A 23,933-nucleotide genomic window follows, 5' to 3' on the forward strand; every position below is an offset into this window, starting at 1 on the left:
ACATAGAGAAGCTCCTGTGTCGGCCACTGTTGGAGAAGAGCATCTACTCCCAGAGATCGAGGGTCCCGTCCTCTGCTGAAAAAGCGCGGCACTTGGCAAATGGCCGATGACGCCATCAGATCTAGGCTCGGCTGGCCCCAGCGCTTCGTGATTTCCAAGAACGTCTGAGCCAATAACTGCCACTCTCCAGGATCCAAGGTATGGCGACTGAGAAAGTCCGCCTTGACATTCATGACTCCAGCAATGTGGGCCGTCGACAGCTGTTCCAGGTTCGATTCCGCCCACTGGCATAGATTCATGGCCTCCTTGGCTAGAGGGGCGCTCTTGGTACCTCCCTGGCGGTTGACATAGGCCTAAGCCGTGGCATTGTCCGACAGGACCCGTACTGGCTTCAACGCCAGTACCGGGAGGAACTCCAAAAGCGCCAACCGAATGGCTCTGAGTTCCAGGAGGTTGATAGACCACTTTGCCTCTGCAGGAGACCAGAGCCCCTGCGCTGTCCTTCCCAATCAGTGGGCTCCCGTCGTGACGACAACCTACTCCGGGGTCACCAGAGGCATTCCTGCAGACAACCTGTCTGTCTTCAGCCACCAGCTCAGCGCCTTGCGCACTGCTGGGTCCAAGGGAAGGCGCACAGCATAATCCTCCGACACTGGAGTCCAGCGCTGCAGCAGAGAGTGTTGTAGTGGTCTCATATGAGCCCTGGCCCAGGGCACTACTTCCATCGTGGCCGTCATAGAGCCCAACAGCTGCACATAGTCCCAAGCCCGAAGCGGAGAGGCTACTAGGAACTAGTCCACCTGAGCCTGAAGTTTGACAATCCGATTGTCCGGCAGGAACACTCTGCCCACTTGGGTGTCGAATCGAACTCCCAGATACTCCAGGGACTGAGTCGGGCACAGCTGGCTTTTCTCCCAGTTGATGATCCACCCCAGGGAGCTCAAAAGAGCAATCACCCGGTCCACAGCTTTGCCGCACTCTGCATAAGAGGGGGCTCGGATCAACCAGTCGTCCAGATAAGGATGGACTTGTACTCCTTCCTTTCGCAGGAAGGCCGCAATGACCACCATTACTTTGGAGAAGGTCCGCGGAGCAGTAGCCAACCCGAACGGGAGGGCTTTGAACTGGAAGTGTCGGCCCAGGACTGCAAAACGCAGAAAGCGTTGATGAGGAAGCCAGATGGGAATATGCAAGTACGCTTCCTTGATGTCCAAGGATGCCAGAAACTCCCCTGCCTTCACTGCCGCTATAACAGAGCGGAGAGTCTCCATGCGAAAGTGCCGAACTTTCAAGGCCCGATTGACCCCTTTGAGGTCGAGGACAGGCCGTACAGAACCTCCTTTCTTTGGTACCACAAAGTAAATGGAGTAGCATCACTTGCCAAGCTGATTTTGTGGCACCGGAATGACCGCACCCAGGCGGATCAGATTGTCCAAAGTCTGCTGCACTGCCACAGCATTTTACCGGAGACTTGCAGGGAGAGAGTACAAACCCGTCTCTTAAGGGTCGGCAGAACTCTAGCTTGTAGCCGTCTCTGATGACTTCCAGCACCCAAGCGTCTGAAGTTACCCTGGTCCACTTGCCCAGAAACGAGGACAGGCGTCCTCCAATCTGCACTGGGCCATGGACCAGGGCCCCGTCATTGGGTACGAGACCCTGGGGGAGGACCGGAGGGCGCACCTCCGGGACGGCGGTCTCTGTGAAAGGAATGCTGCTTGGGGGAGAAGTTCCTTTTGAAGGAAGAGGGGGCAGAGGAGCCCGACTTGCCCGGGCGGTACCAACGGGCTTCCTGAAACCGTCCTCTGGAGTTACCGGGGCGAGCACTGGCCCGAGCCCTGACCTCTGGTAACCTCTTGCCCTTAGACGTGCCGAGATCGGTCACAATTTAGTCCAGCTCGACCCCAAAGAGCAGCTTGCCTTTAAAAGGCAACTTAGCCAGGTGGGACTTAGAGGCGTGGTCAGCAGACCAATGCTTCAGCCAAAGCCACCGCCGCTCAGAGACTGTCTGAGCCATACCTTTAGCCGAGGCTCTCAAGACATCATACAGCAAGTCTACCAAATAAGCCAAGCCCGATTCCAGGGCCGGCCAATCAGCCCTCAAGGAAGGATCCGAGAGGGAAGCCCGCTGCACAATCGTCAGGCACGCCCTGGCCACATAGGAGCCGCAAACTGAGGCCTGTAAACTTAAAGCAGCCGCCTCGAAGGACAACCTTAAGGCCGCCTCCAATCTTCTGTCTTGGGTGTCCTTTAGGGCCGTGCCAACTTCCACCAGCAACGCCATTTTCTTAGTCACCGCAGTGATTAAAGAATCCACGGTAGGCCAAAGAAAGGCCTCCCGTTCACTTTCAGGCAGAGGATAGAGGCGGGAAATAGCCCTAGCCACTTTGAGGCTCGCTTCCGGGACATCCCATTGAGCCGAAATCAAGGTGTGCATGGCATCATGCACGTGGAAGGTTCTAGGCGGGCGCTTCATCCCCAGCATAATGGCGGAGCCAACAGGGGCTTAGGGAGAGACGTCCTCCGGAGAGGAAATCTTCAAAATGCTCATGGCCTGCACTAACAGGTTGGGCAAGTCCTCTGAGCGAAAGATCCGCGCTGCAGAGGGGTCATCCGCTCCATCCGAGCGGGAATCCGTCTCCTCCAAGGAATCCCCAAAGGACCATTGGGAGAACTCAGATACGCTGCCCTCATCTACATCAGAGGAGACAGAGTCCTCTAAGGCCTGGAAATCCACCCGAGGGCGTTTACTTCCGGGGGCCTCAACCCCTTTATCGGACAAGGGAGCAGGGGCAGCGTTTTGCATAAGGAAAGCCTGATGCAGCAGCAAAATGAACTCAGGGGAGAAACCCCCCAGACTGTGCACTTCAGCAGCCTGGGCCACAGCCCTAGACGCACCCTCAACCGGCGCTCGCAAGAGCGGGGGAGAAACATGCTGTGCATCCAAAATGGCGTCCGGCGCGACACTCCGTGAAGGAGCCGCACGGGAAGAACGGCGCTTAACTTTGGCCGCTTTTTTGCCATCGCCCAAATCAAGGGCGGCCATAGCATTAACGTCTCCCACCTCAAGGGCGGCCCAAGAAGAAGCCGTCCGAGCAGAGTGGCCGGCCAAGATGGCGGAGGCGAGCAGCGGGGGATGGGCGTTTATGGCGGGAAAAACCGCCACACCGGAGGAAGAACCGGGACACTGACCGGCCTCCAAACTGACACCCAAAAAGGGCGAATCAGACTTTAAGACCCCCACATCCCCGCTAGAAGCGCACACGCGGTCCGGGGAACGATTCTTTGTGCCCTCGCCCTCCGACGCCATAGGCCACGTGGAGACCGATCGGGGAACCCCCTGCCCGCTGCAAAAAGGTAAAAATTACCTGCTTCTCGCTCCGAGCTGTAACGAACTGGTGTCCCAGTGAGTAGCTGCAATAAACGTTGAAATAAACACCTTTAAGGACATCCAAAATTTTTTTTTTTTTTTTTAACGGAGCCAGCGGGAGGGGGGAGAAAAGGAGGGACCTGGCACCACCAGGTTTGCACTTGCTCAAGAAGAGCCCTCAACCCCAGGTACTCAACAAAACCTAATAATTAGGCTTGGAGACCTAGCCAGAGCTGCTGCTGTGTGTGACCACCACCTGCTGAGATAGAGAACATACTGAGGAGTTTCCGGCAGCACATGACCACATATAGGGAGGCAAAAGGATTGCTCTCTATCTCCACCTGCTGGTAGATGGACACAACCCACCAGTCTATGGATTGATCAGCATGATGATATGGAATCGGTGTTTACGCAATTTATTTGTGATGGGGCTCTCCCTTCATCACTCCAGGTGGCTCAGATTAGTCTGCTGCTGAAGCCTGGGAAGGATCCTACGAAACCGTCTTCATATAGACCCATATCCTTATTAAATACTGAAGCTAAGTTGTTTGCCAAGGTGTTGGCGAATAGGCTGTCACGGGTTCGGTGATAGCCGATCCACAGGCGGGATTTGTCAGGGGTAGAACCATCGTGAAAAATGTAAGGAAGATCATATCATCTCTGGAACAAGTAGAACGCACACAGACACCATCCCTTGTGGTTAGCTTCGATGCTGAAAAAGCGTTCGACCGGGTGAGTTGGGGATTTATGTTTGCGGTCCTGCGGAAATATGGAGTGGGAGAGTCTTTTCTTCAGGCTGTACAAGTACTTTATACGTCTCCATTAGCCATGATTGGCTTGAACGGGGGTTCACGCCCCCCCCCTTTGCGATTCACAGGGGTACACGTCAGGGGTGTCCTCTTTCTCCCTTGCTTTTTGTTCTTTCACTTGACCCTCTGGTGAGGGAAGTGGTGAGTAATCCAGAAATAAAAGGGGTGCAGGTTGGGAGTCAAGAATTCAAACTGTCTGCATTTGCAGATGACCTGCTGATTCATATTGTTGAGCCCCAAGGTTCGTTAACAACTTTAATGGAGAGCTTTCGGGAGTATGGGGAATTTTCAGGTTTTAAGCTCAATCTGGACAAGTCTTTGGCACTACCTACATGCGAGTCTGTACGACGAAAATGGGTGGGTGGATTTCCTTTAAAATGGGGGACTAATTCGTTTAGATATTTAGGTATTCAACTCTGTACGAGAACATCACGAATGTATAGGTGTAATGTTGAGAGGTTGCTGAATTCCACGAGAGACTGGCTGCAGAAGTGGATACATTTACCACTCTCACTTCATGGCCGAATACAGCTCTTCAATATGGTTCTTTTTGAAAGATGGTTGTATGTACTCCAGGTCTTACCGCTGTGGTTATTGAAGCGGGATCTGGGTGTGATGAGAGGATTGTTATCTAAATTTTGTTGGGCGGGGAAAAAGCCCAAAATGGCCTTTAGATACCTCTTAGGAGCTTGGAAGCATGGTGGTTTTGGATTGCCAGATCTGAGAGCGTATAATCACGCATGTATAATGCGGCATCTAGGAGACTGGTATTTGAATGAACAGACTTTTACACCAGTAGAGCTTGAAAGAGAATACTATGCACCTTGGGATATTAACTATTTGATGCAGGAGGTAGGTAAACAGCTGCCCAAAGAGTTGGTAAGTAGCATAGTATTGCAATCGGTGCGAGAGGCCTGGAGATATTTAGTCCCGCTATTGCGGGGGGGGGACCCTGTGGTATCGGACCAATTACCCATTCGGGGTAACAAACAGTTTCCCCCAGGACAAGATAATGCTAGTTTTCAACGATGGGCTAATGGGGGGTTAACTCTTTTTAGGCATGTATTAGATGAGGAGGGTAGACTATTTAGTTGGGCGCAATTTCAAAGTCAGTTGGGAGTAGAACAGAGAGATGTGCTAGCCTATTTACAATTACAGCATTATTATAAATCTTTGGATAGGAGAGCATTAGGGACCCGGATGGGAACCTGTTTAGATGAATTTTTTGGGTAGTTTTCTGAGAGGGGACTGTCGATTTCGTCTCTCCATAAGGAGGTGCAAAAACGGTAGTGAGTCGGTCCAGAGCGGCGATTTTACGTCGTTGGAATCAGGATTTAGGGGAACATCTGACTGAGATCGATCTCTCAGTTTTGGTTCGGAAGATCCCCGAGGTGTCTACTAGTGCAGAGTTGAGAGAGTGCCAATATAGGGTCTTACGCCAAGCATATATGGCACAGGAGCAGTTATTTAGATTTGAAGGAGTGGAGACACCGGTATGCCCCAAATGTAAACAAGGAAATAATTCATTTTATCATGCTTTTTGGGACTGTCCAGAGGTTAAATTGTTTTGGGCAGAAATCTTGAACTATGTGGGGGGTCTCTGGAAATGCCCTCTGCCGATGGTGCCTGCTGGAGTGTTGCTAGATAAATATGAGAAGTTTGGGGTAACTAAACGGGAAATAATATTGTTTATACGGAAAGCAATAGTGGTAGGGAAGCGGATTATCTTGAGAGAATAGATTGGAACTGAGAGCCCCTCGTTTTGGGCTTGGAGGAATCGTTTGCATATATTGTTGTTATTGGAGAAACGAGAGATGTGGGGTACAACAAAGAGGAAAAAACAATTCTTGTTGATTTGGGACCCATATTTGCAAACACTCCCGCATAGAGCGAGGAGCCTCATTCTAAATACGATTTAAGATTGACCTTTTGTTCAGGGTAATAGACTATGAGTAAATAGGATAAAGGAGTTCTTGTCAGGGTGCCTGTGCTGAACCACGGGGGAAAGGGGGGGGAGCACCGAGTGGAATAAGGAAAGGAGACAGAAGCACGGAGTGAAGGTAGGAGGGGGGACCAAAAAGAGGGTTTTTTTTTTTTGTTTTTTTTTTAAGGGTGGGTTAAGTGTGTGAGAGGTGCCATAGGGAGGGGGTTGGGGATAATGGGGATTGTTTGTTCTTTCTCACCGCCTTTGGGGGCTATCAGATTACAAGCTCCCAAGGGTATTGCTGAGGGGAATTCTTCTTTTTCTTCTGTGTATGGGAGGGAGGGAGGGAGTTGGGAGTTGTAGGGTTTCAATGGTAGGCATTTATTGGTAGACATCGAGACTGTATTATCTCTAGATATGTGATGTGAAATGATATTCCTGTGTATATAATTGTTGTTCTATGAGTTGGATGAAGGGGGTGGTTTGGGGGAAGGAGGAGGGGTTAGGGGAGGGGATGGAAGGGAAAGGGGGAGGGGGGAAGGGAGTTTGAAGAATGTAGTAGATTGGTCTGGAATAGATTTGGGTTGTTACGTCACAATGCTGTTATTTGTGCACAAAACTGTATTGTTTTGATTTGTGTGAAAACTCAATAAACCGTTTAAACATAAAACCATACAAGAACGTAAGACCTTTGAAGTCAGAATGATTGAATATTTTAACACCCAACAAAAAGGAATTAACAAGGATCTGGGGTTCCTAGCCCATTATAAACCATAAAGCTGAATTTCTCTGTTGATCACCCCACCCCTCACCTATCCACACCCATCCTGTCAGAATATCAATGATATGCTTTGATGTCTCCATGCATACCTCCTACCCACCCACAAACTCCCACCCTGTCAGACTGTCATAGTAATGCTTGAATGTTTTCACTTATATACACTGTCAGCTAGCACATTTGCTTATTTCCGATCTGACGAAGAAGGGCAACCTTCAAAAGCTAATCAAGAAATGTATTAAGTTATGTCCAATAAAAAAGGTATCATCTTATTTTCTTTTCCATGTTTTATTTTGTTTGATTTCTATTGATAACCTTAAGAGTGAACTAACACAGCTACCACACTCCTCTACTTAGCACCAAAACCGAAACTCAGTCAGCCTTTACAGCCAGAGAGCTCCTCTTTCCACTGCCATATCAAAAGGCATACATATACTGGAACGTTTGACAGAGTACCACCATTCTGAAGCAGCTATATTTTATAACAAGTGTTTTTCATCCCGTTTCTTACCTGGGCACCAACAAAGGGTAATTTTCTTAGTATTTTAAAACACTGTTTTTTAAATCTTGAGCTTAAACCTAAGAGAAAAAGATAAGAAAATGAATAGGATAGTAATTCTTCATATTTTTCTAGCCTTGCAGCATATCAGACATTGTAAGTGCTCTAACCTAAATAGATCTGATTGGGGAAGTGATATCTGGCAATTTTACACACTTACAGAATAATTTACATTTGCAAAAATACTTAATGCTGTATACAGTCTCAAGCACATCCCTGTGATATTAAAAGTAAAGATGTTTGTGCACTACACAGTAGATGTGATTAGTTCAGTCAAATGATGAATACATAAAAATATACTAAAATTCAGGAGGAAGTGACGTCACGGAGGTGAATGGCTGCCTAGTCTGTTAGCTCCTGCACATCCCCACCGTTAAGCAGCACCAAAAGAGCCATTGGAAAAAAAAAATTAGACCAGCACCACATTTGGCGACGAGCTATACACCGGGCTCCACAAAATGAGTAAAACCGCGGCGGCGGCACAGCGGGGAAGCGATAAAGCGCCGAAGAAACAAGCCGGGAAGAACCTCTCGCGCCCAGCTTCACCCGGCATGGCGGACTCGGAAGCGCCGGCTAAACACGTGGCGCCGAGTCCCGCTGTTACAAGGGAGCACTCCCCAGCGGACTTGGCGAAATGCCTGGAAGCGATTAGAGAGGAAATAAAGGCTTCCCGGGTTGAAATACTGGAGCACGTCGACGCTATCAGCTTGGATCTCAGAGAGCTGGGTGGCAGAGTAGAAACCATAGAGGAAAGGCTCGATGAGCAGGAAGAGCAGCAAAGCCTGTTGAGCTCACGCATTTTAAAGCAGCAAGAACAATATGAGGAACTTAAGTATAAAATGGATGACCTTGAGAATAGAGGAAGAAGACACAACTTGAGGTTCCGTGGAGTCCCTGAAAGCGGAGGTATGGAAGATATCCAAACGCTGGTGAGGAACCTATGTGAAAAAATTATGGGAGAGGCCTGGGACCCGAGTGCTGCGGGTATGGACAGAGCACATAGAGTGCAGGGCCAGAGACTTGAAAATAGACCCAGAGACATACTTGTGAGATTCTCCTCTTATACATTTAAAGAGATGGTGTTGCAAAAAGCCCGGCAGCTTCCAACCCTGGAATATAATGAAGCCAGGATCTCAGTATTTCAAGACCTTTCGGTGTTTACACTGATGCAGAGACGGGCTATGCGACCAGTGATTGAAGTATTGATTAAAGAAAAGATCGCTTACAGATGGGCCTTTCCATTTGCTATTTGTTTTGTGATCAAGGGGCAACAGTGCAGGACAAGGAAGGTGACTGATGCCTGGAAAAGCCTACACGAGGCCGGGTTGACTACGTCGGAGACGGTGCCCACGGAGCTGGCGGTGACAACAAAAGCACGCATGCAAAAGTGGAAGAGAGTTACAGCGAATGCGAAGACATCGAGGCTTCAGACTTGAAAGCCCAAAGAGGACTCTGGTTAAGAATGGACTGTTCATAAGGTTTAAATTGAGGTGGAACTGAAGAGTGAGTGAATGAGAATGACTGTTGCCTAGTGTGAGGTGAGCTGGTAGGATGGAAGAGGAGGTGTTCAAATGCTGTATAATTGAATAGGGGGATACGTGTGAAATAGGGGGACAGAACTGGGTGGGGTGTTGGCCTTCGGGGCCGCTTTCCTCTGGTTACCCATGCAATGCCGGAGGGTATTGTCTGGTGAGTGGATGTTAAAGGGGGGGGGAGGGAGGGAGGACGAAAGTCAGCGGGGAGCGTGGGGAGGGGGGGATGGCTATACATCTTTCTTAGAACATGCTGACAGAACAGAATTGGTAAATGGTGGGCTATAAGTTTTTCACTTATAATATAAAGGGCTTAAACTCTCCTTATAAACGGCATGCCCTTTGGCGTGAGTTGCGTCTTGCGCAACCACAAGTGGTGTTTTTACAAGAAACACATCTCTTAAAAAAGCATGAGAAACTACTGTATTCCAAATGCTATCCACAGGTGGTGTGTGCTTCAGATGTCTTAGGAGTTAAAAAAAGAGGGGTGGCCATAATGTTTCATAAAAATGTCACAGTCCAGATCTTGCACACTAGAAGAGATAGGGAGGGAAGATTCCTCTTTTTGCATATCAGGTTGGAGCAGGAGGAGTATACACTTGTTAGTGTATATGCGCCCAATGAAAGACAGGAGCGTTTTTTCCGGCACCTTCAGAAGGAGCTGCAGGCCTTTGCCAGAGGGAAGCTGATAGTGGCCGGGGATTTTAATGCGACCATGAAACCTGGCCTGGACAGGTCGACTCCTCCTGCCCAGGCAGACTGTAGAATTGCTAGAGCATTAAATAATTTTGTTGAGGGGATGGGGCTGTGTGATGGGTGGCGTTTGAGAAATCCTAGAGGGAGAGACTTTACCTTTTTTTCCCAAGTGCATCACACTTACTCCAGATTGGATTACATTTTTCTTGATAAAACGTTATTGGAAGGGGGGGAAGAAGCCGATATAGGTCATATCACAATATCGGATCATGCCCCGGTCTGGCTTGCTGTTCCTTCCCTGAGGGAGGAGGAGCGAGATAAAAGATGGACATTTAATAACAGTTTGCTGCAGGATCCTGAAACAGTAGCCAGTTTTATTCCCTTACTTAGAGAGTACTTTGTCATTAATCTGGACTCGGGGCCTACATTGGGTACCGTGTGGGATGCATTCAAGGCAGTCTCAAGAGGACATTTTATTAAATGTGCCAGTCAGAAGGCCAGAGTACATCGGCAGAGGCTGGGACATTGCATGGATAGACTGGCTACATTGGAAGATAAATACAAAATTTCAGGTTCAGTAGCTGATTATCGAAAATTGCAAGAGGTGAGATTGGAGATAGCGGGGCTACATGAGGAAAGCTTGAAGTTTGTGAGTGCAAGGATGAAACAGGTTCACTACGCTTGCACTGACAAACCGGGACGCTTGCTAGCTAACAAATTGAGACAACTGAGAGCAGATCGACACATATTAAGAATTAGAGATGCTGGGGGGGTCATCACGCACAAATCAGCACAGATAAGGGATTGCTTTGCCCAATACTATGAGAACCTCTATAGAGAGGATGCCACAGTACAGACTGGGGAAATAGAGGGATACTTACAGGCAAGGGGCCTACCGGCGCTCTCTGATACACAAAAGAGAGAGTTGGAGGACCCAGTGATGGTAAAGGAGGTGATAGAAGTGGTGAAAGCATTACCAAGGGGGAAGGTGCCGGGATTAGATGGCTTCACGAATGAGTTCTTTAAGGCATATGTGATGGAGCTAGCGCCTTACCTGACGATGATAATCAATGCTGTCAGGGAGGGGGCACCGTTCCCTAGGTCTATGATGGAAGCATGGGTGGCGGTAATACCAAAACCAGGCAAGGATCATATTGAATGTGCCTCATACAGACCCATTTCGATATTGAACACTGATGTCAAAATTCTGGCCAAGGTGTTGGCTAACCGTTTGGGGAGGGTGCTCCCCTGTTTGATCCATCCGGACCAAGTGGGATTCATTGCCAGGAGACAGGCCATGGATAACATACGCCGCACAATAGATCTTATATACACAACACAGAAAAAAACAAGGCCCGCAGTGCTACTCGGTCTGGATGCAGAGAAGGCGTTTGACCGGGTGCACTGGGGGTATTTAGATAAGGTCTTGCATAGAGTGGGAATTGGACAGCATTTTAGAGCCTGGATCCAGGCCTTATACTCTTTGCCGAGGGCTTGTGTGAGAGTTAACGGGGGGAACTCAGGGACATTTGCATTGGGGCGCGGAACCAGACAGGGATGCCCGCTGTCTCCATTACTGTTCGCTCTGGCGATGGAACCTCTGGCAGCAGCTATACGTGAGAATAATGACATTACTGGAGTGCAGGTTAGGGGGCAGGAGTATAAAATTGCGCTATTTGCAGACGATGTGATGCTGTCACTAACGAACCCACTGGTTTCCTTGCCTAACTTAATGAAAGAAATAGGGGACTACACACGGGTCTCAGGCTATAAATTGAATGCCAGCAAGTCTATGGGCTTGGCAGTGGGGGTCCCACGGGGTTTGATGGAGACATTGAAGACAGCCTTTGCATTTAAATGGGAGAGGCGTGCAATATGCTATTTAGGAGTCAAGATCACGAACGACCTAGCTGAGCTTTTTGAAGCTAATTACCCAGCTCTGAAGAGGGAGGTGCAAACAGATTTAGACAGATGGGCTAATATGGGATTATCGTGGTTCGGGAGGATCGCAGCGATTAAGATGAACATCTTGCCCCGTCTTTTATATTTATTTCAGGTTCTTCCATTACAAGTACCCCGAACATTTTTCTCGGGCCTCCAAGATAAGTTGATCCGCTTTATCTGGAATCAGAAAAGACCAAGGTTATCACGGGCTCTTCTTTATAAAAGTAGAAGGCTGGGAGGGCTGGGAGTGCCAAATTTGTTCTGGTACTATTGTGCAGCACAGACCAGAGCGGCGGTGGACTGGTTTAGGAAAGATAGTTATAAGTTGTGGATTGACATTGAACAGGATTTAGTGGGATCGCGGAAATTAGCCCATTTAATGTGGCTTCCTAACAAATATAGGGGAAGAGTGGACATGTTCCCGCCCACAGTACAGGCCACGTTTTACTACTGGGATCTTATGTTCTCAGAACGTCAACCGCCGGTATCGGGCTTAGCTCCCATAGCAGAAAACCCAATGTTTGAGCCAGGTATAGGCAATAACACATTTAGGAGATGGGCAGACTCGGGGCTGGAGTTGCTGGGACAGATGCATCAAGAGGAGAAACTAGTGCCTTTTGCACAGCTGGTGGATGACTTTGGGCTCAGGGATAAGGATCACTATGCCTACACACAGGTACAACACTTTTTGACAGGCCAGGCTTACAAAGGAAGTCTGAAGCGGGATACGCATCCATTGGAGGAAATATGCGTAGACTCTAAGATTGAGCGAGGACTGATATCCTTCCTATACGCACAGCTGATGGCTACTGCCAGACCATACGTACAACATAGGAGGAGGTGGGAGCAAGAACTACACTTCACATTACCGGAGGCGGACTGGGTTACATTGGAGAAAAGGATTTTGAAATCAGCTCGAGCAGTGAGTATGCAAGAGAATGCTATTAAAGTATTTTACAGATGGTATCTGACCCCGGTTAGACTGCACCACATGTTTGCTAGGGTGCCAAAGGAATGTTGGAGAAATTGCGGGGGTGAGGGGACAATGGGGCACATTTGGTGGTCTTGTCCTAAAGCAAAGGCTTACTGGAAGGGGATACAAGCTCGTATTCAGAACTGGGTTGGCAAATCTGTGAGGTGGCATCCTCTAACCTTCTTATTTGGGCAGAGACCAATAGGCCTCACCTCAGACCAGTGGCTTCTGTTGAGAGGATCCCTGCATGCAGCCCGTTTGAATTTAGCACAACACTGGAAGTCACCTTTGGTACCCTCAATGGTGCGGTGGAACACCAAGGTGCGATACATATGTGAAATGGAGAGATTGACTGCCCAGAAAGCTAAAACTTTGCCTGCATGGGAAAGGGTGTGGGAACCCTTTCTACAAAATTGTTCTGACTAATGAGTATGATGACAGAGCATTCGGAAAGGTGAGGGGGGAGGGGGAAGGGGGAGTAGAATAAGGGAAGTTAAAAGTTTAAAAAATTAAAAAACTTGAAGTAGAATTGGTGTTTATACTAACATTGTCATGGAATGGATGGTATTATTGTAACACACTCATGTAAAGCTTGCTGGATAATGTACCACAGTATGGTGTTGTGCATAGAGTGATTATTGTACTGTTTTGGCAATGTTCAATAAAGACTTCTATAAAATTAAAAAAAAAAAAATATACTAAAATTCATCAGATATACTTCAGAGGCAAGAACAGATACACAGCAACAAAAACCAAGCAAGCACAAGCTTTTTTTTTTTTTTTTTTAAGGCACATTTGGTTTTCTCTCTGGCCAAGTTATGCATAATGAATTTATTTAATTTAGTCCACACTTGATAAGCTATATAACTTCAGTCTTCTCTAGACTGGCAAAGGACTTTAACAAGAGGAGAACATCCAACATTACAGAATGCCAGTTGCTACTCCTGGGGGTACTCTGTGCAAATGTGCAACACAGAATTTGTGCAAAATTCTCTACCCCCTCATAATATGCAGCACTCTATACTAGCTATGCAGAATTCTGCAAAGGGAACGGCAAAGGGTTTCTCCTCCCACTGAGCACAGAGATCACGTGGCAAGAGGGGCAGGAAAAGAAACCCCGGCACATAAGGTCTCTTCCTCCTCCTCCTCTGTTGGCTTAGAGTTGATTGCTAATGTGAACCACAGGGCTCTAAAGAGGTCCGTGTGGTTCACATGAGCAGTTGGGTCTAAGCTGCCAGAGGAGGAGGAGAAGAAAGAAGTGACCCAATGTGCAGCAGTACACTTGCTGCTCCTCTCTACACATAACTTCTACGGTCGGGGGGGGGGGGGGGGGGGGAAGATAGCTGAAGAGACCCAATGCCAGCTTTGTACATGCCTGGGGGGTAGAGAAAGGACAGAGAATGCCACGGAGACTGAAGGAGCCAAGAAACCTGAGAATGCCTAGGGGTGGGAGAGGCAGCATAGAAAGTTGAGATTGTGCAGGGGGCAGAACATTCTGAGAGTGTGCCATTGATGTGGGAGGAGATCAAGTTTCAATATGTGCCATGGAAGAGAGAGTGGAAGAGATACTATAATAGATGGCGAGGTGAGGAGAAAAAAAAAATTAGAGATATGGTGTGTGCCTAGGTGAAGAGAGAATGAGAGATGGGAGAGTCAGAAACCCCTACCTGAGTGACCAATCAAGCCCTCAGGAACACTAAATTGCTCTTTATACAATCTATTATCCAACTGAGGGCCTCCAGCTACTATTTACTACTACTACTATTTAGCATTTCTATAGCGCTACAAGGCGTACGCAGCGCTGCACAAACATAGAAGAAAGACAGTCCCTGCTCAAAGAGCTTACAGTCTAATAGACAAAAAATAAAGTAAGCAAATCAAATCAACTAATGTGTACAGGAAGGAGGAGAGGAGGGTAGGTGGAGGCGAGTGGTTACAAGTGGTTACGAGTCAAAAGCAATGTTAAAGAGGTGGGCTTTCAGTCTAGATTTAAAGGTGGCCAAGGATGGGGAAAGATGTATGGGCTCAGGAAGTTTATTCCAGGCGTAGGGTGCAGCGAGACAGAAGGAGCGAAGTCTGGAGTTGGCAGTAGTGGAGAAGGGAACAGATAAGAAGGATTTATCCATGGAGCGGAGTGCACGGGAAGTGGTGTAGGGAAGGACGAGTGTGAAGAGATACTGGGGAGCAGCAGAGTGAGTACATTTATAGGTTAGTAAAAGAAGTTTAAACAGGATGCGAAAACAGATAGGGAGCCAGTGAAGCGACTTGAGGAGAGGGGTAGTATGAGTAAAGCGACCCTGGCGGAAGACGAGACGGGCAGCAGAGTTTTGAACCGATTGGAGAGGGGAGAGGTGACTAAGTGGGAGGCCTCCAGCACCTGGGGAACCCAGCAAATGGTCACCCTGGCATTCATCTTTGAATTGGCCCAGCTCAGCCAGGCGTCCAATAAGAATATACTCGGATACTTTCCCTGTACCACAATGCCACCATGCCTAACCTGATTCATGAGAAGTTCCTGGAAGCTGGGGCCAAACCATAGGTAGGGCTCTGCACCCAGAAAGCGAGGTTACTTACCTATAGCAGGTATTCTCCGAGGACAGCAGGCCGATTGTTCTCACTGATGGGCTGACGTCTGACAGCAGCCCCAGGATTGGAAATCTTCCTAGCAACAAAGCTTTCTAGCCCTCGCGCGCATATGTGCACACCGTGCATGCGCGACCGTCTTCCTGCCCACAGCGCGAGCGTGTCCCTCAGTCAAGTAGAAAGCAAAGACAAGGGAAGACACAACTCCAAAAGGGAGGTGGGCGGGTTGGTAAGAACAATCAGCCTGCTGTCCTCGGAGAATACCTGCTACAGGTAAGTAACCTCGCTTTCTCCTAGGACAAGCAGGCTGCTTGTTCGCACTGATGGGGAATCCCTAGCCCCCAGGCTCACTCAAAACAACAACATTGGTCAATTGGGCCTCGCAACGGCGAGGACATAACTGAGATTGACCTAAAAACAGAAACAACTAACAAAGTGTAGCCTGGAACAGAATAAAAATGGGCCTAGGGGGGTGGAGTTGGAGTCTAAATCTCAAACAGATTCTGCAGCACCAACTGCCCGAACCAACTGTCGCGTCGGTAGATCGTCCGGCATGGACACTTTTATAGCGGCTATGCTCGTCTGGAGCAAGTCAAAAGTCCGTCCCTTGCTTTTGCTGGGGAGCTGCAGGGGCCTGTTGAGGCGCACACTGTTGACGTGAATGAGCACGCTGGGGCTTAGCCTGAGCAGGCTGTCAGGAAGGTGGATTGTAGCTATGCCTATTAGAAGTATAGGGGGCATTCCTCCTTCCCCCATAAAACGTCTACCTGATGAGGTAGATGCTGAAGGCGTCCAGTGGGAGAGTTTGTCGAAGGCGGTGTCCCGCAGGTGGAGCTGCTCTATCACCTGTTTGACCTTCTAGCCAAAAACATTATCCCCCCCGGCAAGGGGCATCCGCAATCCGCTGCTGGACTCTATTCTCCAGGTCAGAGGCACGCAGCCATGAGAGTCTGCGCATCACTATACCCTGAGCAGTGGCCCTGGACACAACATCAAAAGTGTCGTAAGCACCCCTGGACAGGAATTTGCGACACGCCTTCAGCTGCCTGACCACCTCCTGAAAAGGTTTGGCCTGCTGCGACGGGAGCTTATCGACCAAGTCCGCCAGCTGTCACACATTGTTCCGCAAGTGGATGCTCGTTTAGAGCTGGTACGACTGTATCCTGGACACGAGCATAGCGGAATGGTAGGCCTTTCTCCCAAAAGAGTCCAGAGTTCGAGACACCCGCCCCGGGGGCATCGAGGTGTAGTCCCGAGAACTGCGGGCTCTCTTGAGAGCAGAATCCACAACGCCAGAGTCATGAGGCAACTGGGTCTTCATTAACTCTGGGTCCCCGTGGATCCGATACTGGGACTCAATCTTTTTGGGGATGGAGGAGTTAGTTAATGGTTTCGTCCAGTTCGTCAGTAATGTCTGTTTCAGGACATTATGCAGAGGAACAGTGGACAATTCCTTAGGTGGCGAAGGATAGTCCAGGACCTCGAACATCTCGGCCCTGGGCTCATCCTCAGTAACCACAGGGAAGGGAATGGCCGTAGACATTTCCTGGACAAAGGAAGAGAAAGACAAACTCTCGGGAGGAGAAAGCTTTCTCTCTGGCGAAGGAGTGGGATGAGAAGGAAGACCACAAGACTCCTCATCCGAGAAATATCTTGGGTCTTCCTCTGCCTCACACGAGGCCTCCCCTTCGGTATCAGATACGAGTTCTCTGACTTTAGTCCGAAGCCGAGGAACCATGTCCACGATGGCGATGCCGAGAAGACTCCCACACCGCCGGCGACGAAGCTCCCTCCGACGACGTTGATGGGGAGTCCACTTGGGTAGCAGTCGAAGCCAATACTGCAAGCGGTACCGGCGTCACAGTCTGCACCACTGGCGGGGAACCAACCGCCGCATCTCTGGAGCCCCACCAGTCTGCTGTATGGCCCAATCCATGACCAAACCTGGAACGTTGCCCAAGCCATCTCAAACCATTTTGAATACTTTAAAAATTAGCTGCTGCCACCAAAAGGACCCCATAGAGCTTCCATGTCCAGGCTTGAAGGTATCCCTACCCCCAAAGCAGCAGCACTAAGGAAAGCCTCCCTGACAGGCCACAAGGGAAGCCCAAAGCAAACAAGGCCACCATTCCTACTGGTGGAAAAACTGAGGATAGCACCCCACTGTGATCTCAAGCAGCTCCAGGCCTTCCAACAGGTGGGAGCTGCTCAAACACTGTTTAAAAACAGCTCCATTGCTTCTCACTCCCCTAGTGGGTCAAAAGTAGCCAGCCACACCAACCATGCAGCATCAAGTTCTACCGTGCCTACAGCCCAACACTGCAAGCCCCAGCACTTACCCAAACACTGTGAAACTCCCATACACCATTGCAGAGATCAGAGAATCCCTTTCAGAAGCTACCCAATGTTTACACTCAAACCTTACACCAACTGTTTTCCCCTGCTGGTGCTGGTTCTTTAGTTTTACTTTGTCGTTTTTAACTTTGACTTGAGAAGGGATGCAAGGAACAAAAATAAAAAGAGAAAAAAAAGAATAGTTAGGTCACAAGTACCTTGCAGAAACCCAAGTAGCAGCAACATTCCATGCTACCAAAACCATGGCAAGCAGTGGCTTCCCCTATGTCCATATAGCAGGCTATGGACTTTTCTTCCAGGAACATCCAAACCTTTTTTAAACCCAGATACGCTAGCCGCTGTTACCACATCCTCCGGTAAAGAGTTCCACAGCCTAACTATTCTTTGAGTGAAAAAATATTTCCTCCTATTTGTTTTAAAAGTATATCCATGTAATTTCATTAAGTGTCTCCTAGTCTCTGTACTTTTAGAAAAATAGTGAAAAATGCTGTTGTACAGCATTCAGGATTTTACAGACCTCAATCATATCCTCCCTCAGCCGTCTCTTTTCCAGGCTGAAGAGCCCAAACATCTTTAGCCTTTCCTCATCATTTTGGTCGCTCTTCTTTGAACCTTTTCCAATTCCGCTATATCCTTTTTGAGATATGGCTCCCAGAATTGAATGCTATACTCAAGGTGAGGTTGCACCATGGAGTGATACAGAGGCATTATAATATTCTTGGTCTTACTTTCAAAGAGGTTAGGTTAGTTTCCTGCAAAAAGGCAATAAAGGCATGTTGTCTTAAGGGTGTCATTGTACATAATATGCTGAAATCTTCTGCTCAGTGTGCGGCGGAGGCCAAAAAAGCAAACAGGATGCTAGGAATTATTAGGAAAGGGATGGTGAATAAGACCGAAAATATTATAATGCCTTTGTATTGCTCCATGGTGTGTCCGCACCTTGAATATTGCATTCATTTCTGGTCAACGTATCTCAAAAAAGATATAGTGGAATTAGAAAAGGTTCAAAGAAGAGCGACTAAAACGATAAAGGGGATGGAACTCCTCTCGTATGAGGAAAGGCTAAAGAGGTTAGGGTTCTTCAGCTTGGAAACAGACGGCTGAAGGGAGATACGATAGAGGTCTAGAAAAATCTGAGTGGTGTAGAATGAGTAGAAGTAAATTCATCTTTTACTCATTCCAAAGGTACAAAAATTAAGGGACACGTGAGGAAGTTACATGGAGATACATTTTTTTTTTTAAACAAATAGGAGGAAATATTTTTTCATTCAACGAATAGTTAAACTCTGGAACTCTTTGCCGGAGGAGGTGGTAACAGCTGTTAGCGTACCTGGATTTAAACATGGTTTGTACAAATTCCTGGAGGAAAAGTGAATAGTCTGCTATTAGTACATAAGTACATAAGTAGTGCCATACTGGGAAAGACCAAAGGTCCATCTAGCCCAGCATCCTGTCACCGACAGTGGCCAATCCAGGTCAAGGGCACCTGGCACGCTCCCCAAACGTAAAAACATTCCAGACAAGTTATACCTAAAAATGCGGAATTTTTCCAAGTCCATTTAATAGCGGTCTATGGACTTGTCCTTTAGAAATCTATCTAACCCCTTTTTAAACTCCGTCAAGCTAACCGCCCGTACCACGTTCTCCGGCAACGAATTCCAGAGTCTAATTACACGTTGGGTGAAGAAAAATTTTCTCCGATTCGTTTTAAATTTACCACACTGTAGCTTCAACTCATGCCCTCTAGTCCTAGTATTTTTGGATAGCGTGAACAGTCGCTTCACATCCACCCGATCCATTCCACTCATTATTTTATACACTTCTATCATATCTCCCCTCAGCCGTCTCTTCTCCAAGCTGAAAAGCCCTAGCCTTCTCAGCCTCTCTTCATAGGAAAGTCGTCCCATCCCCACTATCATTTTCGTCGCCCTTCGCTGTACCTTTTCCAATTCTACTATATCTTTTTTGAGATACGGAGACCAGTACTGAACACAATACTCCAGGTGCGGTCGCACCATGGAGCGATACAACGGCATTATAACATCCGCACACCTGGACTCCATACCCTTCCTAATAACACCCAACATTCTATTCGCTTTCCTAGCCGCAGCAGCACACTGAGCAGAAGGTTTCAGCGTATCATCGACGACGACACCCAGATCCCTTTCTTGATCCGTAACTCCTAACGCGGAACCTTGCAAGACGCAGCTATAATTCGGGTTCCTCTTACCCACATGCATCACTTTGCACTTGTCAACATTGAACTTCATCTGCCACTTGCACGCCCATTCTCCCAGTCTCGCAAGGTCCTCCTGTAATCGTTCACATTCCTCCTGCGACTTGACGACCCTGAATAATTTTGTGTCATCGGCGAATTTAATTACCTCACTAGTTATTCCCATCTCTAGGTCATTTATAAATACATTAAAAAGCAACGGACCCAGCACAGACCCCTGCGGGACCCCACTAACTACCCTCCTCCACTGAGAATACTGGCCACGCAATCCTACTCTCTGCTTCCTATCTTTCAACCAGTTCTTAATCCATAATAATACCCTACCTCCGATTCCATGACTCTGCAATTTCTTCAGGAGTCTTTCGTGCGGCACTTTGTCAAACGCCTTCTGAAAATCCAGATATACAATATCAACCGGCTCCCCATTGTCCACATGTTTGCTTACCCCCTCAAAAAAATGCATTAGATTGGTGAGGCAACTGCTTGTCCTGGGATTTGTAGTATGGTGTGTTGCCATGATTTGGGTTTCTGCCAAGTACTTGTGACCTGGCTTGGACACTGTTTGGAAAACAGGATACTGGACTAGATAGACCATTGGTCTGACCCAGTATGGATACTCTTATGTTCTTATGGCATGTAGAATTTTTTGTCTCTTGATTGGAGATGAAATGCCCCCACCTACATTCCATAAAATTACCTTAAGATCTTTAAGTAATGCTTTCCATTCTCCTAGACCAATATAGGAACCACCATCTGAAATAGCAAGCACCATCCTCCCCAACTAATATCATACCAAAGCATAACATAGTATGTATCACATTTCAGAGGTTCCCCCCTCCTTATAATTATGCTGAAATCATTTGTATTAGGTTATACAAACATACAAACAACAGATCAAGCAATAAGTACAATACATAACTTATCCCCAACTCCTCCCTTCCCCCTCTATGTTCCCCCCATCCCTCCCTACTTTCCCTTTAGGTAACCATACGATCCAATCAGTGTATGGAATGTAGCACAGAATCTAAATGACAAACAGGTGCAGAAAGGAGAAATACTAAAACCTCAATATCCAGCTACAAGCTTTGTAGGGGTATTTCCCTGTGATCTAGCCTGAGCTGGTCTTGGCCTATACAAGCCTATGAGATCTTGGTACAATAAGATGGCTGCTGCAACCCTCTGACCTGAACATCTCTGTGTCAGCAAGATGTAGCTTCAGCTTGTGGAAAATCACTGACAGGCTTGCTGAAGCCAAGGACATTCTGTGTTCCAACCATCCCCCTTCTATCTCTGAGACGCTGGGAAGGGAGTCATACTCATGGCACCAGGAGTTACCATCTCCAAGGTCACAAAACAAAGAACTCTTCTTGCCCATGGACTGGACTGTACGTGATCAGAATTGGTCCAGACTATCACCCGACAGAGAGGTCTGGAAGAAGCAGGGAGAGTGAGAGAAGTAAGTTATTCAGAGACCCTCGGAGGAGGAGTACCTGTGAAGACCTGAGAAATCCAGCAAGGCTCGGGGTGAGCTAGAGACTGTATGATACCAACCTTGTGACCTGCATAACTGGTGCAAATACCTGTGGCAGAGATTTTGGCTCTGATAACCAACGGAGAGACGGGAACCTGCCTGTTTGCTGAGAAAGACCTGCACTACATAAGACACAGACAGCTGAGATAGCGTCTGGGGAGATTCTGCTCCGGTCTTATCTAAAGCCATCATCAGGACAGCGTGGTAAGATCACAGTGATATAGTTCCTAGTCTGGGGTTAGGCAGTGGTTTTATCTAAGTACGACTGGTTTATGTCAGCTCTTGGTCAGGGAAAGCTGCTAATGTGTATTTTGCATAAGATGTGATAAGTTTTCATAAGGATCATTAGGATATCATTTGCACTGTTCTAATCATTACTGTACGTAGTCTCAGGGTAATCAGAGTGTAGTTAGACAATATATTTTATTAGTGTGCATATCAGTAAGAGATATTATATTGCATAAAAGCTATTGCAGAGTGTCTATTTTTCTACCTGTAATAAATAATAATCATCATCATCTGTGACGTGGCTGTGGTTCTTTGGCGGGGAACAAAACACTGGCAGGGTGCCAGCAACAAGGTTCCTATATAATTTTCCCCTAGACTGAGCGGGAACCTTGTAATAAGTATTATCCGGGAATAATTATTGCCCTAATTACTTATTTTCATCCTACAGCTTACGGTGGCAAAGTTAACCAAAAAGGTTCCCAAGTATTATATTTCTCCGCACTATCAACACCCTTTCTCCCCTATTCATCCTCACCCTCAATGTAATTTCCTTGTAATTACTACTACTACTACTATTTAGCATTTCTATAGTGCTACAAGGCGTACGCAGCGCTGCACAAACATAGAAGAAAGACAGTCCCTGCTCAAAGAGCTTACAATCTAATAGACAAAAAATAAAGTAAGCAAATCAAATCAATTAACGTGTACAGGAAGGAGGAGAGGAGGGTAGGTGGAGGCGAGTGGTTACAAGTGGTTACGAGTCAAAAGCAATGTTAAAGAGGTGGGCTTTCAGTCTAGATTTAAAGGTGGCCAAGGATGGGGCAAGACGTAGGGGCTCAGGAAGTTTATTCCTGGTGTAGCGAGACAGAAGGCGCGAAGTCTGGAGTTGGCAGTAGTGGAGAAGGGAACAGATAAGAAGGATTTATCCATGGAGCAGAGTGCACGGGAAGGGGTGTAAGGAAGGACAAGTGTGGAGAGATACTGGGGAGCAGCAGAGTGAGTACATTTATAGGTTAGTAGAAGAAGTTTGAACAGGATGCGAAAACGGATAGGGAGCCAGTGAAGTGACTTGAGGAGAGGGGTAGTATGAATAAAGCGACCCTGGCGGAAGACGAGATGGGCAGCAGAGTTTTGAACCGACTGGAGAGGGGAGAGGTGACTAAGTGGGAGGCCAGCAAGAAGCAGATTGCAGTAGTCTAAACGAGAGGTGACAAGGGTGTGGATGAGGGTTTTGGTAGAGTGCTCGGAAAGAAAGGGGCGGCTTTTACGGATGTTGTAAAGAAAGAAATGACAGGTCTTGGCGATCTGCTGGATATGAGCAGAGAAGGAGAGAGAAGAGTCAAAGATGACCCCAAGGTTTCGAGCTGAGGAGACAGGGAGAATGAGACAGCCATCAACAGAAATAGAAAACGGGGGGAGTGGGGAGGTGGGTTTGGGGGGAAAAATGAGAAGCTCGGTTTTGGTCATGTTTAATTTCAGGTGGCGTTGAGACATCCAGGCAGCAATGTCAGACAAACACGCTGAAACTTTGGTTTGGATGCAAGGTGAGATATCAGGGGTAGAAAGGTAGATTTGGGAGTCATCAGCATAGAGATGGTAGGAAAAGCCATGGGATGAGATTAATGAACCAAGGCAAGAAGTGTAGATAGAAAAGAGGAGGGGACCAAGAACAGAAACCTGAGGTACGCCGACAGGCAGAGGGATAGAAGTAGAAGAGGATCCACCAGAGCGAACACTAAAGGTGCGGAGGGAGAGGTAGGAAGAGAACCAGGAAAGGACAGAGCCCTGGAATCCAAGTGAGAACAGGGTATCGAGAAGTATGCTGTGATCGACAGTGTCAAAAGCTGCGGAAAAATCAAGAAGAATGAGGATGGAATATTGACCTCTGGATTTAGCCAGTAATAGGTCATTGGAGACTTTAGTAAGCGCAGTTTTGGTTGAGTGGAGAGGGCGAAAACCAGATTGTAGTGGGTCAAGAATAACATGTGAGGAGAGAAAATCAAGGCAGTGGTGGTGAACAGCACGCTCAAGTAATTTGGAGAGAAAAGGAAGGAGGGAGATGGGTCGGTAATTAGAGGGACAAGTAGGGTCGAGTGAAGGCTTCTTAAGGAGAGGTGTGACCACAGCATGTTTAAAGGCAGTAGGGACAGTTGCAGTGGAAAGTGAGAGGTTGAGAATGTGACAGATAAAAGGAATAAGAGCAGGTGAGATGGCATTAAGAAGGTGGGTGGGAATGGGATCAGAGGAACAGGTGTACATTTTGAGAAAGAAAAGAGAAGTGTAGTTTCCTCTATAGTAACTTCAGGAAAGGAGGAAAAGGAATGAGGGGAAGGATAGAGAGGGGAACGGACTAGTGGAGGGAGAGGTGGCGAGGTAGAAAGTACTTCCCTCCCTATCATCCTCCCACCCTTTAATCCC

General features: G+C 47.7%; 1 protein-coding gene across 1 annotated transcript in view; it reads right to left on the minus strand.

Moving 5' to 3' along the window:
- The window catches only part of SGPL1 (sphingosine-1-phosphate lyase 1), a 332,112-nt gene that overhangs the window by 302,185 nt on the left and 5,994 nt on the right, over positions 1 to 23,933 (minus strand). The window contains exon 2 of the mRNA XM_030203525.1: positions 7,390 to 7,457. Coding sequence (XP_030059385.1) covers positions 7,390 to 7,457 — 68 coding nt within the window. The remainder of the gene's footprint in view (positions 1 to 7,389; positions 7,458 to 23,933) is intronic.

The sequence above is a fragment of the Microcaecilia unicolor genome, chromosome 5 (assembly GCF_901765095.1).
Source record: "Microcaecilia unicolor chromosome 5, aMicUni1.1, whole genome shotgun sequence".
In the NCBI taxonomy this organism is placed as follows: domain Eukaryota; kingdom Metazoa; phylum Chordata; class Amphibia; order Gymnophiona; family Siphonopidae; genus Microcaecilia; species Microcaecilia unicolor.